The sequence below is a fragment of the Podarcis melisellensis genome, assembly GCF_964234715.1.
Source record: "Podarcis melisellensis genome assembly, chromosome: 17".
Taxonomy (NCBI): Eukaryota; Metazoa; Chordata; class Lepidosauria; order Squamata; family Lacertidae; genus Podarcis; species Podarcis melisellensis.
Genome location: NC_138534.1, coordinates 10,111,062 through 10,128,569, shown reverse-complemented (window position 1 = coordinate 10,128,569; position 17,508 = coordinate 10,111,062). Strand labels below are relative to the sequence as shown.

The 17,508-nt window shown below is 46.7% G+C and overlaps 1 protein-coding gene across 4 annotated transcripts in view; it reads right to left on the bottom strand.

The window, feature by feature from the left end:
• DOCK6 (dedicator of cytokinesis 6) overlaps window positions 1–17,508 on the bottom strand; it is a 100,629-nt gene that overhangs the window by 30,648 nt on the left and 52,473 nt on the right. For 2 of the 4 annotated variants that reach the window (XM_081893625.1, XM_081893626.1), the window contains exons 23-34: window positions 16,797–16,901; window positions 13,839–13,928; window positions 12,164–12,259; window positions 11,335–11,475; window positions 9,382–9,495; window positions 8,325–8,495; window positions 5,818–5,957; window positions 5,563–5,732; window positions 3,358–3,509; window positions 2,513–2,695; window positions 946–1,072; window positions 275–359 (exon numbers count right to left, since the gene is read on the bottom strand). In XM_081893625.1, coding sequence (XP_081749751.1) covers window positions 275–359; window positions 946–1,072; window positions 2,513–2,695; window positions 3,358–3,509; window positions 5,563–5,732; window positions 5,818–5,957; window positions 8,325–8,495; window positions 9,382–9,495; window positions 11,335–11,475; window positions 12,164–12,259; window positions 13,839–13,928; window positions 16,797–16,901 — 1,574 coding nt within the window. The remainder of the gene's footprint in view (window positions 1–274; window positions 360–945; window positions 1,073–2,512; window positions 2,696–3,357; window positions 3,510–5,562; window positions 5,733–5,817; window positions 5,958–8,324; window positions 8,496–9,381; window positions 9,496–11,334; window positions 11,476–12,163; window positions 12,260–13,838; window positions 13,929–16,796; window positions 16,902–17,508) is intronic. The other 2 variants (XM_081893627.1, XM_081893628.1) reach the window with 2 other exon arrangements.

The following is a 17,508-nucleotide window of genomic DNA, read 5'->3' as shown; positions in this document are numbered from 1 at the left end:
AGTCACTGTGTGTTCAGGCCCAAGTTTGATTCCTGTTCTTGGGTAACAGGGCAGAGGGGGAGCAAAGCAGCCACGTCTTCTCTCTATTATTATTATTATTATTATTATTATTATTATTATTATTATTCCCGAAGGTCTCGGGGGGTTCACATAAAAAGATCACAGTATATAAAAGGGTTGCTCATTTGCACTAAGCCAAGGTTTTGCTAAGCATTATAGGTAAACCAGTCCAATGTGTGAACGTAAACCCCCCCAGAGTTGTCCACAAACGCACTTGTCCACCTTGTCCGAATTCTGCCTCCAATGGGCAATATTCTTCCTCCAGCGAACATTTTCTTGGTTTCCAAATGGACTCCGCTCTGTGTAGGAAGGGAAGGAAGGGCATGAGTACCATGACAGATCAGAAAACTCCTCCCCACCAAGCCTAGTTCCAGTCACCAAAAGCCAGCCCTTAATGTCTGAAAGATGCTTCAGCTAGAGTGAGTCTTCAAGGGAATGAATAGAGTTCCCTTCTGTTCACACAGAGGGTACTCCAAAGAGTTTATATCTGCTTACAGTGGTGCCCCGCAAGACGAACGCCTCGCAAGATGGAAAACCCGCTAGACGAAAGGGTTATCCGTTTTGGAGGCGCTTCGCAAAACGAATTTCCCTATGGGCTTGCTTTGCAAGACGAAAATGTCTTGCGAGTTCCTGCGGGTTTTTTCCCCTTCCCCCCCTTTTCCTATGCCGCTTATCAGCTGATCCGCTGATAAGCCGCTTAACAGCTGAGCGCTAAAAGCCGCTAAACGGCTAGTAGCGCTAATCCGCTAAGCTGTCAATGGGCTTGCTTCGCAAAAACCACTATACAAAGAGCCTCACGGAACGGATTAATCTCGTCTTGCGAGGCACCACTGTACTTCCAGAAGCTTGCTCATGATAAACAGCCCCACCCTCTCTCATTCTCACCTCGGCTGCGTCGCACCATCTCCTGGCGTGCCCCAATAGTGCCCAGGATGGCTTCCTCCAGTCGTGCTTTCATGTCCAGAGACTTCTTGAAGGTCAGGCTGTTGATGCGCTCAAAGGCCTTCTTGCCCTGTGGATGGCAGTGAGTCTAAAAGTCCTCGCTAAGCAAGAGGGGGAGTTTGGCTGCAGGAGCAAAACCTGGCAGGCCCAGAACTCATAGAACAGGCAGACAGTTGCTCACTGAAGAATGTGGCCGAGTGCTCATTTCAACAGGTGCTGAGCAGTGGAATGTGAAGCCCCTTCAGCCTTTACCATGGAGAATGCTTCTGGCTAGGGCCGCATCAGCACCAAATACAATAGGCAAGAATTGGTAAGCTGCCACACTTCACATCTGGCAAAGAGGTATTTGGGCGCTCCAAATGCAGGGTTCCCACCACTCCGCATTTTAGTTCATAGCCAACAACAGCACTATACTGAACTGAATTGCACTACTGGACTTCACAATATCTTATAGGAATGATTTCACTATAAACTGTTAGTGGCTTCTTACATTTCGCTTCCTATTCAATCTCCACGTTAGAAGAATTCTTACAGCAGGGGTGGGAAGAAGGTAGATCAGAATCTACGAGTCGATCTCTGTGTGGCATGAAGCTGACTGGCAAGGATTTATGCCCCCACAATTTAACAACAACAACACAACTCTCCCTGCTGAAATGGACCATGGTTGTGTTTAGATGGGCATGAACCAGGGGTTGCATTTTGCATATGGAAGGACTGTGAACTTGACTCAGTTCTGGTACTCAGTACAAGTTCCTGGACTTAGAATTCTTTAACTGAATGTCTTTTGCCTGGGATGCAGGTGGCACTCTGGGTTAAACACAGAGCCTAGGACTTGCCGATCAGAAGGTTGGCGGTTCAAATCCCTGTGATGGGGTGAGCTCCCATTGCTCGGTCCCTGCTCCTGCCAACCTAGCAGTTCAAAAGAACGTCAAAGTGCAAGTAGATAAATAGGTACCACTCCAGCGGGAAGGTAAACGGTGTTTCCGTGCGCTGCTCTGGTTCGCCAGGAGCGGCTTAGTCATGCTGGCCACATGACCTGGAAGCCAATAAAGCAAGATGAGTGCTGCAACCCCAGAGTCAGCCACGACTGGACCTAATGGTCAGGGGTCCTTTTACCTTTATGTCTTTTGCCTAAGGCTCCAGCAGGTGAACTATTAGGGTTCTATTAAACAACAGAGAGATCCTACTGCCTGAAGCCTGTCTGCTCTTACCTTAAGACACCCAAAGTGTTGTAGAACCGCTGTTTTCTAAGGCTCTCCTTGGAAGGAAATGCAGCCTTTGACTGTTGCAGTCAGAGGCTGCATTTCTCTTGCCTCTTCTCCGCTCTTTGCTGGCCATGTTCTGTCAAAGACTGCATGCTTTGAGATCTGCAACCACTAAGGAGTTCGTCTAGGTGAGGAGTCCAGCCAGCTAAAGGTGGGATTCCTGCGTTCTGTCCCCCAAAGTCCTGGGATGGGGAGGAGGGAAGCAGGGGAGCCACGTTTGGTTCTCTCAGCACCTGGACTCTAACCTTATACTCGAAGCAAGAGACACAGAGGTAGAGCAGGTCAAGGAGACGGTTCACATGCAAAGCAGAGAGGTCAGCAAGCCAGCGATGCAGCACAGCTCCATCCGCATTCTTCAGTACCCAGAGGAGACACACCAGCAGGTTGCGACTTGCTTCAGCTGACAGCATGCTATACTGGCGTGGCGGCTGCAAACAAGCAAGAGATGAGCTCAGCGCAGCTCTTACAACTCACTTGACCCAGACCCCCATTCCCCCCTCTCCCAACTAAGCGTGCCTAAATGGCACAGTGCATCAAAGAAGGCAGAGGCAGTAGTGGTGCCCTGCTGCTCTCTATTCATAATCACCTCCTTTCCTCTGGATTTGAGCCGACATTGCCTAATGATATCACTATGTCGGAATAGGAAATGCAAGTAGTAGCTGAATGGAGTTTTAAAATTGGCTGCTTCATGCAAGTCCTTGTAGGGTGTGTGTGTGTTTGTGTATTTGTTTTTATTAAATGATTTTTCAGTTACAAACAGGATGCCTTCCCGCCGTATGGCACTCCTTTATTACATACACAGCCCAACAAGATAATAATATAAACCTCGCAACAGCATACAAATTGATAAGGCTAATCTGACCCAATAACCGCCCCCCTAACATAAACAAACAAAACTCACTGCAATCAACTAATAGTTTTTGTACTGTTAAATCTCCTATTGTGTTTGAGATCAACTATGTTACAAATCTGAGACTTTCCTGCTGAGGACTGAAACCTGTATGCTCCTGGGTTCATTCCACAAGTGCAAGTAATTCCCCACCCGAGTTTCAGTTTCGTTCTCTAGCCCCAGAGGACAGTGTATACTCACCACTGATGGCATTTGGAAGACAGTGGACCGATGAGCGTGGGGCAAGGGAGAGCCAGCAATGGCCATGGCAACTGACTGGCTAATGGTGCTGCCATCCCCATCACCGTCCTCAATCGTCACAGAGGCCAGCCGCCCTCGCTGGCTGAGGTTCTCTGTAAAGTTGAATTAATTGCCCAATAAGGGCCGATAAGGGAAGAAAAGATAGCCCAGCCAGCACCACCACCCAGTCAATAACTTTGGATACTGATATTCCATATATATATATAAAGCTAATTTGCACAAATGTTCCTTAATAAGGTTTTGACTCACATTTTCCTTTTCAGAGACATTCCAAGCAGCTAAAATGAACAATAAAGGCAATGGAAGCTAAGCAACCCACTAAAACTAATGCAAGTTAAGGCAACGGGGAAGCCACTTCAATATTCTTTGTTTGGTTGATTTCACAGACTGATTTCGTTGAAGAGATTTCTGGCAAAATCAGAGCCAAGGCCAGGGTGGCCATGAACCATCCCTGCAGGCAAGAACTTCTGCAATGCTGACCACTAAAATGAAGAAGGGCCAGACTCCTAGCAGTGTATACTTGGCCATTCCAGGGGCCTCAAGCTACCTGCAAATTGGATTTAACACACTTCTTTTCCCTTATATAAGCTCTGGGGCAGTCTCTCTCAGCTAGTGCCTTCCAGATTTTGTTGGACTCCCACCGCCATCCTTGACCACTGGGCCAGGACAGCTGAGGCTGATGGGAGTTGTAGTCCAACAACCTCTCGAGATCCACAGATATGGAAGGCTGTTCTAGGACTGAGCTCACGCAGTTCTGGGTAGCTTATCAAGTCAGTTCCAAGTGTCAGGCTGTGAGATTCCTTGCTTAAAGCTCTGGATTCTATTATAAGCACCAGACTTTAATCCCAGACTCTTCCTCTGGCTTTCTTTTCTTTTGTTCCTTCACAACTTCCTTGTTTTCCCTTTCATTAGCTTTTCTATACTATATCATGCAGTCTTTAAATCTGCATGACTTGAGACTTCCTTTGTGGCTCTGACTCTGCTTCAAATGTTGTACGTTTCCCCAAAACAAATGAGAAACAACATGAGAAGCTATGACACATAACCAAGCCACAAATCACCACTCAAACTGTGGCTGTTTTCCAGGATTTCCTGAGCTGTGAGACTGACATGTTTCTGAATATTCAAAGACTGGTTCTCTCTTCTTAAGTGCCACTCTTAAGCTCACTTAAATTGCATTTGCTCAACTGACAGGCTTTAGATTTTTGCTTTTGTGCTGTTCAGTAAGTGTGTGCTGAACTGATGATGGGGAAGCTGGCTAAGGATGCTCTAGTTAGGAATTAAAGGACAGAGTACAAAAGGAATTAACTAGGAAAAAACAGAAGGCAAAGAAATATAAAATAATATTTTTTCTAGTCTTACAGCTGGGTGTCAAATCATAACACATTAAAAGGCATTGTATTTGGAACAAATCCTTTGTATCCTGTTAATCAGAGAACAGTTACTTCATTGACTTTGATATTAGAAAGAATGAATGCAGCAAGTTGCTCAGAATTTATAATTCCAGAGCTAGACAGAAAGCTAATTTGCTTTCATAAACTACAAATAGGAATCAAATGGCATCAGATGTAAGTGGAAATCTCTTTGATTGAATTTTCAGATACAAAGAGATGTTACCGTTTGCACCTCTCACCAAGAGTGTGATTATTTTTGGAGAAACCTTAGAACAAACAGTTTTAATGGCGGATGTGATAAGACCTAGCCAGAAAGATCCTCAGTGAAACTAAAAACAATATAAAATAAAGAGAGAACCTGGTTTTAATAACAAGGCCAAAGTAGTGACCCAATGCAGAACAGCAAAGCATTTTTTAAAAAGTCAGCTTGGTATGGCTTCACAGAATGACCACCATATCAAACCTCAGATAGCGAAACTCAGCTGGATTCTCCTCCCTCGCCTGGGAGGGCAGCAGCTACAGTCAGTGAGTTTGACACAACTGGGATTGATGCCATGGCCACCCAAGCCCTCTGCTTAACTGGCTCTATTCCAAGTATGCAGAACCAAACTGAAGACAGCAGGCTTGCCGGCAGGAAGGAAGGTTAGGGAGAGGCTGTCGTTTTTGAAAACCGGCTAGAAATCTGCACACACTGGTACCTCCATCCATTATCACCCTCCTCCCTGCCCCCAGAAGGGCCTCCTGGCCTCACCTGTGAAGTCGTAGAGCTGGGGCAGGGCATCCATGACGATGCCAATGAGAGGCAAGTACAGCTGAGCCACGTGCTCCCGTACCGAACGGTCCATGTAGCGAGGGTCCGAGTCGTGGCTGCACAGCAGGTTGTGAAGAGTGCTGATTGCCTTCTTGTGCAAGAAGAAGGCTCTAAGGGAAGGGAAGAGAGCAGGGATGTCAGATAGGGCTCTGGCTACAAGGGCATCAGGGAACCATCCCAAAGGCCCGCACTTACCCCTCTGCATCCGGCTCCAGGATGAGAGCCAGCTCCATCAGCACCAGCCCTGCCAGGAAGTGCTGCTGCCGAAAGGCCACCGACAGCTCAAACATGTTGGCCACTCGTTGGTCCTGTGTGTGGCTGGAGAAGGCTGAGCCCTGGGAAAGGGGAAAGGCCATGAGAAATCAAGCAGAGCCGACCCCAGCCAGCGTGTCGTGAACAGTTCCTTTCCTTATCATTGCACAGAAAAGAACAGCGTCCAAGCTTCACATCTCAGTTCCCATCATTTACTGGTAGCCTTTCGAATGAGCCAGTCTCTCTCAGTTGTTGCTTTCGTGAACTACTTCTTTAAAAGGGGGGGGGGCAAGGAGAAGAAAGGAAAGGTCCCACAAGTGTCAACTACCAAAGGTGATTGTGGCGTTTGCCCTCCTATGTGTGTGACATCATACTGGGTTCATAGGGAAAGGGTTAACTAATTGTAAAATGACTAACCAAGGGGCAGAGTTAACTGTGTATAAGGTTTCAGCAGAGAGAGAATTTGTTAAGAAGAGTTAGGGTTAGAGTGGTTGAGAAGACAGTCTGAAGTTAGACGAGAGAGGGAAGATAAGTCTGTGGGTTGGGCTAGTCCGGTGTGAGAAAGGGAAAGAATTTGTTAAGAGGAGTCAGTCAAACAGTTGAGATAATCAGTCAGAAGGTATTAAGAAGGTACAGACCGGTAAAGAAACTAAAGTTAAGAACTGGCGGAAATGACTGGCAGAATCCGAGACCAGGGAGAAGAGTCGGTGGAAGAAGACTGGAAAAAGTTTAGACTATTTACAGAAATACTGTAAAATCAATGAATGTTAGAAAAATGATGGAATGAAGTTATATGGTTTTAGTAGAAATGTTATAAGGAACTAAGTACAAATAGATTATTAATGTATTAAAGGGAAAAAAATAAGGTTAGAATATGTTAAGATAAATTACAGGACAGAAAACAGAGGAAGATGGAAAGGAATTGCTGAAACAGTTAATTGAAGTGGAATACAAAAAGGGAGGTGTGAGGAGGTCGTTGAAACAAGTGAATGAAAGATAAGATATTGAAATTATTGGATGTGTCTTAAATTGTTTTTGTTTTGTTAGTTTAATGTCTTAGTGTTAGTGTTATGTAGTGTCTTTGTTTTTGTATTGTATTGTTTTGTTTATTTTTTTCTTTTGTAGTGTTTAAACTGTCAAGAAATATTTTTTTAAAAAAAACAAAAAAAGAAACTAAAGTTAAGATACTTGGTTTTTTGTGGTTTGTGGTTCACTTTTAACAACTGACTGGACTCAGTGTTTTACCAGAGAGTAACTGGTTGGTGGCAGCGGGGAAGTGATCACAGTGGTGGCACAGGGATCAATAGACCGTTAAACGTCCGGGGACCCCGTGTGATTGCCACAGTGATATATAGCTCTGCAGCAGTGAGGGGAGCAGGGAGAGTTTAGGGGCAGGGAATCAATCCTCTGCAGTGTTCCATGACTTCCTAGGGGTGACAATGCTGCCCCTTTCAGCCATGGGGGCAGGGGACTGACCTCCCCAGGGAGAGTCAGCTCACATCTCCTGCCCAGTCACCTCTTGGTGCTCACTGACTGTCCAATCCATGGCAATGCTCCCAATTTCTTTTCTGTCCCTCCAATGCTGCCATTTGCCACTTGGTTTTTCAACATGCTGATTCCTCTCGCTACCAATAATAATAATAATAATAATAATAATAATAATAATATTTATTTATATCCTGCCCTCCCCCAGCCGAAGCTGGGCTCAGGGCAGCTAACAACAATCAAAATAATCCAACATTCTAAAAACATTCATTATAAAATTAATTAAAATCAAATTGATGGCAACCAATTAAGCAAAATTCTGTGCAGATTGCCAGAGGAGGGGGTCAGGCTGCGCCCTGACCAAAGGCCTGGTGGAACAGCTCTGTCTTGCAGGCCCTGCGGAAAGATGTCAGGTCCCGCAGGGCCCTAGTCTCTTGAGACAGAGCGTTCCACCAGATTGGAGCCGCGACCGAGAAAGCCCTGGCTCTAGTTGAGGCCAGCCTAACCTCTCTGTGGCCTGGGATCTTCAGGATGTTTTTATTTGCAGACCGTAAATTTCTCTGTGGGGCATACCAGGAGAGGCTCTTTCCTATCTCTTGTCTCTTTCAAGTCTTTCCTGGAAGCCTACTTCTTTGGCAAACCTTCTTTGAGCCAGTAGTCATCACCCCAACACACACCCCTACCCCAATTCCCGGTGGTATCTGCTACCTGGCCACTTGCTTAAGGCAGCTCTAAAAGGGATCAGACTATTTCACAGAAAGGGCATCCGTTAGCTGTTCAGGATAGCAGAGGCTGGGGGCAACAGGTCAGCTGTCGCCTTCGTGCCCAGGTGATGTGCTTGCGGAGGCACCTGGCTCAGGGTTGCTCAAGGCAGGCTGGTGGGACCAGATGGAGTCATGCTCTGACTCTGATCCACCAAGAGCGTCCTCTTCTCACGTTCCCTTCCCGTACGCTGGGCCGCTTACCTGGGAGGTTGCTGAAGAAACAGAGGGGGAGGGGGAGGCAGGTGGGGAGAGGCCACTGCAGGGCAGGTTCAGAGTGACGTAGTGCTCATGGCTGCAGATGATACGGATGAAGTCCATCCTCAGAGCAATGAGGGCATTGGGGTTCTGGGTGGTCAGCAGCCTGTTATTGATCTGGAGAGGAGGAAGGAAGGTAGCTGATGTGGGCTTGGTAATGTCCAGTTAAAGGCGACTATAGGGTTGTGGTGCTCATCTAGCTTTCAGGCCAAGGGAGCTGATGTTTGTCCACAGAGAGCTTCCTGGGTCATGTGGCCAGCATGACTAAACCGCTTCTGGTGCAATGGGACACCGTGACAGAAGCCAGAGTGCATGGAAATGCTGTTTACCTTCCTGCCGCAGCGGTACCTATTTATCTACTTGAATTGGTGTGCTTTCGAAATGCTAGGTTGGCCAGAGCTGGGGCAGAGCAATGGGAGCTCACTCCATCACAGGGATTCGAACCGCCAACCTTCCGATCAGAATACGCAAGAGGCTCAGTGGTTTAGGCCACAGCGCCAGCCACATCCCTTGTAGGCTTGGTACAGCATTGTGAACCCTCCAGCCTCTAGCAGAGGCCACCCAGAGTCACCATCTCCTTCCCCAGTGTCCAGTCTAACATCAAAGCCCTGATTACAACTGAGTGAGGGTTCAAGCTTTAACCAATTACTTATTTATTTGCATTTATATCCCACCTTTCCTCCAAAGAGCTCAAGGTGGCATACATGCTTTTCTTCTTCCCCATTTTATCTTCACAACTACCCTACAAAGTAGACCTGTGGCTGGCCTAAGGCCACCCTTTGATCTTCATGGCTGAGCAGGGATTTGAACCCTGGTCTCTCAGGTCCTAGTCCAACACTCCAACCCCTACAACACACTGGATCTGAGTTCTGCACGTACAGAAAGTTTTCCGCAGCCACCTATCTAAATAAAACTCGTGCCCTCTCTCCTAGTTATTGTGCCCTCTTCCAGGAGGTAAAATTAGCAGCCTGGGAAAAGAGAACCACCGGGTTCCTCTTGTTACCTGCTTGTAGTAAGAACGCAGGAGGTTGAAGACAAAGCCGCGATCCATGAGGGATAGTAGGTCATTAAGGAAAAAGGCCAGGCTGCTGTTGAGACGTTCCACCAGCTCAATATCCTGCGGAAGAAGCACAGAAGTATGTGAGGTGGCAATTGAAGGGGCTTCTGTGGGGCTCTGGCAACCCTGAATGGAGGGTCAGAAACTGAGCAAGTGGGAGAGGGGATTAAGACCACGTGAGCGAGTGCAAACTGCTAGCACAGAATCAAAATGGGGCAGATATCTCACAGAATTCCCACACATTTCAATGGGGTTCGTATAGAAGTTATCACCAGATTATACACAAAGGTTTCCATTTTGCTCCAGTTGTGAATTTTAAAGGGAGATCAAGAACAACTAGCCATCTTTGGATTTTTTTGTTGCGTTATATAATCACATAAACCATTTCTTTTTTAAAACCCATTTTTAAAAATTGTAGTTTGCGGGGGGGGGCGGGCGGGTTGGGGGGGTTAATACAGCTAAAGTCACTCAAATGTAATATACATGCATGAATGGATGCACATTTATAAAGAAGGTGGGTAAGACTTGCTGCAATGTATCTACCTATATTATTAAGGGCTGCTATATCTCCACCATTAATGTTTTAATCTAGCAAGGATACTATTTTATACAGATAGTCTGCTTTGGTTGTTTTTTAAAAACCACATTTTACATGAAAAGTGGGTCACAACAATACATTCTAGGGCATTCAGTGCAGGAAACTCCATATCCATTATGTTTTTTGTCACTTGAGAGATCCTAGGAGTTACAGTGGTGCCTCGCAAGACGAAATTAATTCGTTCCGCAAGTTTTTTCGTCTTGTGAGTTTTTCGTCTTGCGAAGCACGGTTTCCCATAGGAATGCATTAAAAATCAATTAATGCGTTCCTATGGAGACCGCTTGCCAGGCTGGCGGTGCGGAGAAGGGCTTTTCTCCCCACCGCAAGCCTTCAGCACAGGTACGGGAACAGAGGGGAAGGCGCGCAGCGCTTCTCCTCTGTTCCCGGGACTTGCGGTGGGAGGAGGGTTTTTCCTCCCCACCGCCAACATTCAGAACAGCATTCTGAATGTTGGCGGTGGGGAGGAAAGCCCTCCTCCCACCGCAAGCCTTCAGGACAGGTCCGGGAACAGAGGGGAAGGCGCGCAGCGCTTCTCCTCTGTTCCCGGGACTTGCGGTGGGAGGAGGGTTTTTCCTCCCCACCGCCAACATTCAGAACAGCATTCTGAATGTTGGCGGTGGGGAGGAAAGCCCTCCTCCCACCGCAAGCCTTCAGGACAGGTCCGGGAACAGAGGGGAAGGCGCGCAGCGCTTCTCCTCTGTTCCCGGGGCTTGCGGTGGGAGGAGGGTTTTTCCTCCCCACCGCCAACATTCAGAACAGCATTCTGGAGGGCTCTCCGCCCCATCGCCAGGCTTCGGAGAAGCCCTCTGAAGCCTGGCGGGGGGAGGAGGGCTCTCCGCCACATCGCCAAGCTTCGGAGGAGGTCCGAGGACAGTGGGGAAGACGCGCTGCACTTCCCCGCTGTCCCTGGAGATTTCCCTATGGGCTTTCGTCTTGCGAAGGAAGCCCATAGGGAAATTCGTTTTGCGAAGCGCCTCCAAAACGGAAAACCCTTTCGTCTAGCGGGTTTTTCGTCTTGCGAGGCGTTCGTCTTGCGGGGCACCACTGTATATGAAAATGTAAAGCTTTGGTTTTATTTGTTTACACCTGTAGTTTAGGAGGAAGAATATGGGAAAGTAGAGAAACCTGTACCTTGTTGCTCCCAACACTGCACTTTTTAAAGTTTGCACTCTAATGCAGGTCAAGGTTTAAAACATGCAAACATGAATTAAGTCGCTTGGCTTGTTTGTGGAGTGATGCGAATAGGAAACTCTGAAGGAATGGATGGAGAGGCAGGCAAACAAGAGAAACCTTGCACAAACCTTCTGGCAACGGCTAGCGATTTCAGCACTGACGGTGCACACCAGGGCTGAGATGTCATCAACGAAACGGCCAGGGAAACGCAGTTTGCGAGGTGCCTCCAGCTTGTCACACAAAAACAGATGGTGTGCCATGCTCTTCACCTAAGAAGAACATCAAGGGCATTTCATTCTCCTGGATCAGCAGCCACTGCCCAATTATTCTAACCCCTTTGGGAATTCCAATTTAGACTGAGCTGACCTGTACGGCTGACCATGGTTGGGGAAATCCTCTCTTAGAAGAGTGCACTCTACTTGGGACTATCTGCACGTGAGCAGCTGAAAATCAGTTAGGCTGCTTAAACTACTGTGCCAAAGCTGCCGGCCTGACTGAAGAGAGGTTAAATATCCTAAAAAGAACTGGCAAAATAAGACAGGCAGAAAAGAATTTCACTTTAAATCTGAGAAGTCTGCCACTGGGATTATCATAAAGCGACTCATACTTCTGTTCCTTTCGGAAACCTTCCTCGACTTCCAAATACAAAATGATGAAATTTGTACCTAGGTGTGGTGCTTTCAACAGAGCACCCTGTAGAACTGCACATCAGTTCTTTTCATTGCTTAATATTTTAGCGAAGGTGGTTGTTTTTTTCCAAAGGCTGATCTAGGATACACCTTGAGGGACAACTCAGTTCTCTCATAACTTTCTGTAGTGACACTGTGCAAAGCAGAAATTTGGAAGCTGGATAGCAAAGGGACAGTCTACATAAGGCAACACGTAAAGCCAGATCATGGATGCTCCTGGCCAGAAGGCCAACAATTTTTTTAGGGAGATCAGCAGCAAGGGGCATACCATCAACTGGAAGAAGAACCAGGCTTGATGCAAGGCAGCTTCCCGCACGGAACTGGTGCTCACCACCCACTGCAGGGCCAGTTCTTCATGAAGCAGCTAAAAGAGATTTACAAGGAGAGAAAACACTCAGCATGCCCCTTGCAGAAATTCACGTCAACCATTGCAGGACTGAGTACAGAGTCACAGGCTGGTGCTTCTGGAGCTACCAGCTGCTTTCAAACCAGGGAAAGAGAGAGAGAGTAAAAATACAGCCCTCATCTGTACACCCTATTCTTCAGCTCAGAATCTGTTTGATTGCCTGTCAAAAAAAGGTCACAGATCTTCAGAAGATGCTGTTAGGTTAAAAAACAATGACTGACAAAGACTAGGAAATGGGCCAGGTTTTGGAATACAGGCCTAGTCTGAAGCACCACAGATCTCTAATGAGATTTCTGGGGAGTCATTCGTTCCCCTGTCAATTTACACAGATGGATGCTTTTTGGTGTAACTGACACCCACCCAACTCATCTCACTTAGATCATGGCCTCATCTGAGTCAGTGGCCAAGGAGTCAGAAGCCTTGTAGCATACATGCTATAAACACAGCCATTTAGCAACTGGTTGTGTTGTTCACTCCAGGCTTTCTGCATGCAGAATGGGAATGAGGGGGGCACACACAAAACTGCTCTCGTGTCTAAACAGAGTTATCAGCATCCAACTTTCCCTTGTAGTTCTCAAAGAACTATTATCTGGATACAACAGCACAGTCTGGACTCTGGACCAATCTGCATTCAGAACTCGACAGCCCAGACCCATTTCCTTCCTCTTGATTAGGTTGGGGTTTTTTTTAATCCATATAATGTTAAATATGCTTTCAATAAAATAACAAAAGCTGAAGTAGCCAAGAGTCTCAAGTTGTCCTCCCTCCCAATGAGCTCCAGCCAGGAGCAGCTCCCATCTAAGACTACCTAAAAGCAAGAAGTCTACATGTTTATTCCTGGCAGACACATTGAATGTCTCCCATAGACATGGGAGGAAGGTTCAGGTGAGTTGTGTATTATGAATAGAAGACTCAGAGCACTAGCTCTGCGAGAAAAAGCCAAAAAGATGGCAAATAACACTGAAGGAAAGAAAGTAGAAATGAAAGTATGAGAGCAAGCGGAATAGCATTCAGAGGAGGGTGGGATTTTTATCATGACTAAATTGATTTGGTTCCCAAAATCAGCAGGGCCTGAATTTCTTCATGGCAGAAACCAACCACAGATACATGATCTCCACCCAAAGGGCTTACCCAAGGCAACGCCACATCGCAGAGCTGCCTGCGCTTCTGTTGCCTATTCAGAGCACATAACATGGTTACACATTCACAACAACCAGCGCCACTTCCTTCTGAACCAAATACTTATACTCAGTGCTTTTTTTCTGGGGGTATGCATACCCCTAAACATTTTGCGAATCTAAGTTTGGCCTCACTGAGGGACAGTATTTCAATATGAGTAGGAAAATGAGAGTACCCCTAAACATTTTTTTTAGAAAAAAAGAAAGCACTGCTTATGCTAGATGGATTCGATGCATGTCTACTTGGAAGGAAGTTCCACTTAAATCCATGCAACTTACTCCCAAGGGTGCATAGGATCCTAGTCTTAAGTTTGTCTTCCAGGGCGACATGTCTGGGGTGCTTCCCAGGCTCTCTCTACCTTTTTGGTTGTTGATCTCATCGGGGTGGCCGGAGGAAAAGTGGAGTTCTCAAGATAGGAGGAGATACGATTAGGTGCTCGCTCCGCAGCCTGTGAGATGAGCAGAAGCAAGAGAGAAAAGAAGAGGACACAGTGGTGGTGAAGAGGTATTACTCGGGATGGAAGGAGGAGCGAGGTGATGGTTTGCAGGAAAAGTGCCAGAATTTGAAAGCAAACCACAATTTGGAAGGAAGCAGGAGTCTAGAATGGATTAGCAAGGTCCCCAGACTCAGGGCTGCTCAACCTAGATCAGATAGGTCAAACCAATGCTTATATGCAACTCAGTTAACAAACAGGACTACGTCCCACACACAAGGGGGGAGCATGTTCAATAAGAGTAATAAACACCAAGTGTAATCAACCTGTTGCCCTGGCAGGATGAGTACTTGTTGCACGCAGGGCGAGCAGGAGGTTCCATGGGGTGCTTTTAGGTAAAGACCCAGGCCTCCACTCCTGCCTGCCTCTCTAGTGGTGCACTGCTGTCCAGTTCAGTAGATTAGAAGGCAAACGTACAGCAAAGGTATGGAGAGCGCTTGTTTATAGCCATAGGATGCGCGCTCATCATAGCAGCTATATATTTTTTTAAGCAAGTGTAACTATCAGCAGTTAGGCGAGACAGGTACCTGCAGTCCACAAAGCTGCCATTAGATGGCACTGTTGCAGAGTGAAAGACAATTGCCCAACTGAGAGAGCTCTGATAAGGAAAATACAGTGATACCTTGGTTTACAACCATAATATGTTCTGGAGGTCCGGTTGTAAACCAAAACAGGTTGAAACCCAAGGCATGCTTTCATCAATGGGGCCTCAAAAAATAATAATCAGTTGTAATCCAAAAAAAGAGACACACACTTCAGGGTTTGACGTGGTTGTAATCCAAAACGGTTGCAAACCAAGGTACCGCTGTACCTAACTCACCCTGTACTGAGAATGCTACATAAAATCACACGCGTTATGGCTTCTTCCCAATAATATTCACTGACTGCTGAGGGTAGGGTAGGGTAGGGTAGGGTAGGGTAGGGTAGGGTAGAATAGGATAGGTGTGGGAGACGCATCTTTCCCATGTAACAGGAGTGTCCAACGTCCAGCACACATTAACAATTTCACAGAGAAGCATAATACCGGCCATATGTTTGCTGCGCATGGTGGAGGAAGCAGCTGTGCAAGCCCAGAAACTGCCTAATTTCACTGTGCAGAAGGACTTCGGAAGGTGGATACTGTATTATATGGATGCAGAGAGAACCTTGGAAACCTTGAACCTCACATATACTTAGGCTGCAAGTTCAAAAAAGCCAGGGAGCAAATTATCCATAATTCTGCTTCCTTAAAACAAAAAGACACTTTAAAAATTTATCTATCACATTTTTGCTTCTGTCTTTCTTCAGGGATCTCCAGGCAGCATACATGGGGTTAACCCCTGTTCATTCTCATGCATCATCCTGCAGCACGTTAGGTTGTGAGGTGGAGACTGGTTCAAGGATATCCTGGAAACTTTATAATTGCTGACAGGGTGTTTTTTTAACTGAAATCCCCTTAGTCCAACTTCCACAATCTCTGCACTTCACCACAACGGCTCCTCCCACTCCCCCTTCCCCACTGCGCTTTGAAGTGTGGCCCCTGGCGAGAAGCAGTTCCTGCGTCAATAGTTTAGTGGCTGCTTTGGCCCAAATTAGACCTGCAAACCAAGCCAGTCACTCCTCTGCATGCGCGATCCACCTGCCGTCTTCCCCTGCCCCTTCCGCCTTCCAGGCAGGGTTACCAAATGTCAAGTGCAAAGAATCCTGCCAACTGTGATCCATCATGGAAGGGAAACCGAAGCATGAAGAGAATGCAGGTAGCATTTATAAAATAATCCATAAAGGAGATTTCACGACAGACCTAACCCAGGAGGAAGCAGAGGAGGTGAGGTGCTGCCCAGGCTCCTAACTGCACCCTGGGTGTCAAACAGCATTATGTCTGCGCGCTTTCAAATGCTCTTCCAAACTGCTTTCAGCGAGCACAAAAGGGTCAGTTGCGTGAGGAAAATAAATAAAACCTTGCACAGACCTTTGCAAACAAACCTCTCCCCTGACATTACCAAACCTCAGATGACAGAAGGCTACCGATATCAGAACTATGCTTCCCGTGTCAGGCAGTGCAACCTTCATTGTACCACCTCATAACGCTGGGACTACGCCTCTAAAAATCTAATGCTGCCTTGGGCTCTTTTGGGAGGAAGGGTGGAATATAAACAGAATAAATAACAATTAATATTAATAATGATCAGCGCTTTGGGGTAGAAAATGAAGTGCCAGTACTCCTATTTCGATCAAAGTGTCATGGGTACCAGCACAAAATGGCTGCCATGGGGACTGAGAGACAGAGAGCTGGAGGTGAGTTCTGTCACAAAAAGGCACAAATAATAATACAGTCAAACCTCGGTTGTCGAACGTAATCCGTTCCGGAAGCCCGTTTGGCTTCCAAAATGTTCGACAACCGAGGCGTGGCTTCTGATTGGCTGCAAGAGCTTCCTGAACTCAAGCAGAAGCCGTGGCGGATGTTCGACTTCTGAAAAACGTTCGAAAACCGGAACATTTACTTCTGTGTTTTCGGCATTCGGGAGCCGAAATGTTCCAAAACAGAGGCGTTTGGGAACCGAGGTTTGACTGTAATGCCATTCTTTTGGAGTGGCAAAGAAAAAGCAGATGAAATTTCAAAGGTCAGTCCAAGAAGGCAGCTTTCATTTTCATTTTTTTCATGAAAAACATGTCCCCTGATGCCTGTTGTGGGGCTCAACAGCCCCCCCAACTCGAGCCTTCTGGGAAAACATTACTCTTTACCCCAACGCAGGCATTAATGGCAGGCATACTCTGGTGAGCAAGTCAAGGAGAGGAGCAAGGGGTCAGAGCACCAGGGAGAGGGGAGGGGAAAGGCAAAGGCACCTGCTTCAGATCCATGCTGGAGTTCGGATGATTCCTACGAAGCACAGACTTTGGGCCTCCGGGGGCATATGCTGAGTTGACCCAGGAGTGAGAGCGGTCAATCCCCTAGGTAGCGTGCAAGAGAAGAGCAGGAAAGGAAAAACAATCAGAACCAAGAAACCAAGGGTAAAGAACCACAACCATTGCTGCTGTGATCGCAGAGAAGGAGGAGGAGCCTTAGTTAAACCAGGGCCTGCAATTTCCATGCAAGTGACCAAAAGGAATGCACACAAAGCATCACAATGCATTAGAAGCCCAGGTTTTCCATTGCCACAAAGCTCACTGACTTGGGGGGTTGTGTGCCATATGTTTTATGGTCACAGAATGCACCTAAGTGGGGCACCAGGTTGTAGGGAAGATAGGGAAGCAGGACAAATAATAGGGGAGGACATGGCATGAATCACCTGTAAGGGTCTATTCCTGGGGTTCCCAACGTGGGGCACATGCCCCACAGGGCGGCAATTTGATTTTAAGGGGGTCAATTTGAAAATGAGTTATTAACAGTGTTTTTTGCATTTCTTATGGTTCTAGGGGCCTCATATACAGTATATAAATATATATTGTGACATACACATTTTTAAAATAAAAATAAAATTATATGTCGGGGGGCATCAGGATTTTAGAGATGCTTAGGTGGGGCATGGCCCAAAAAAAGTTGATAACCACTGATCTA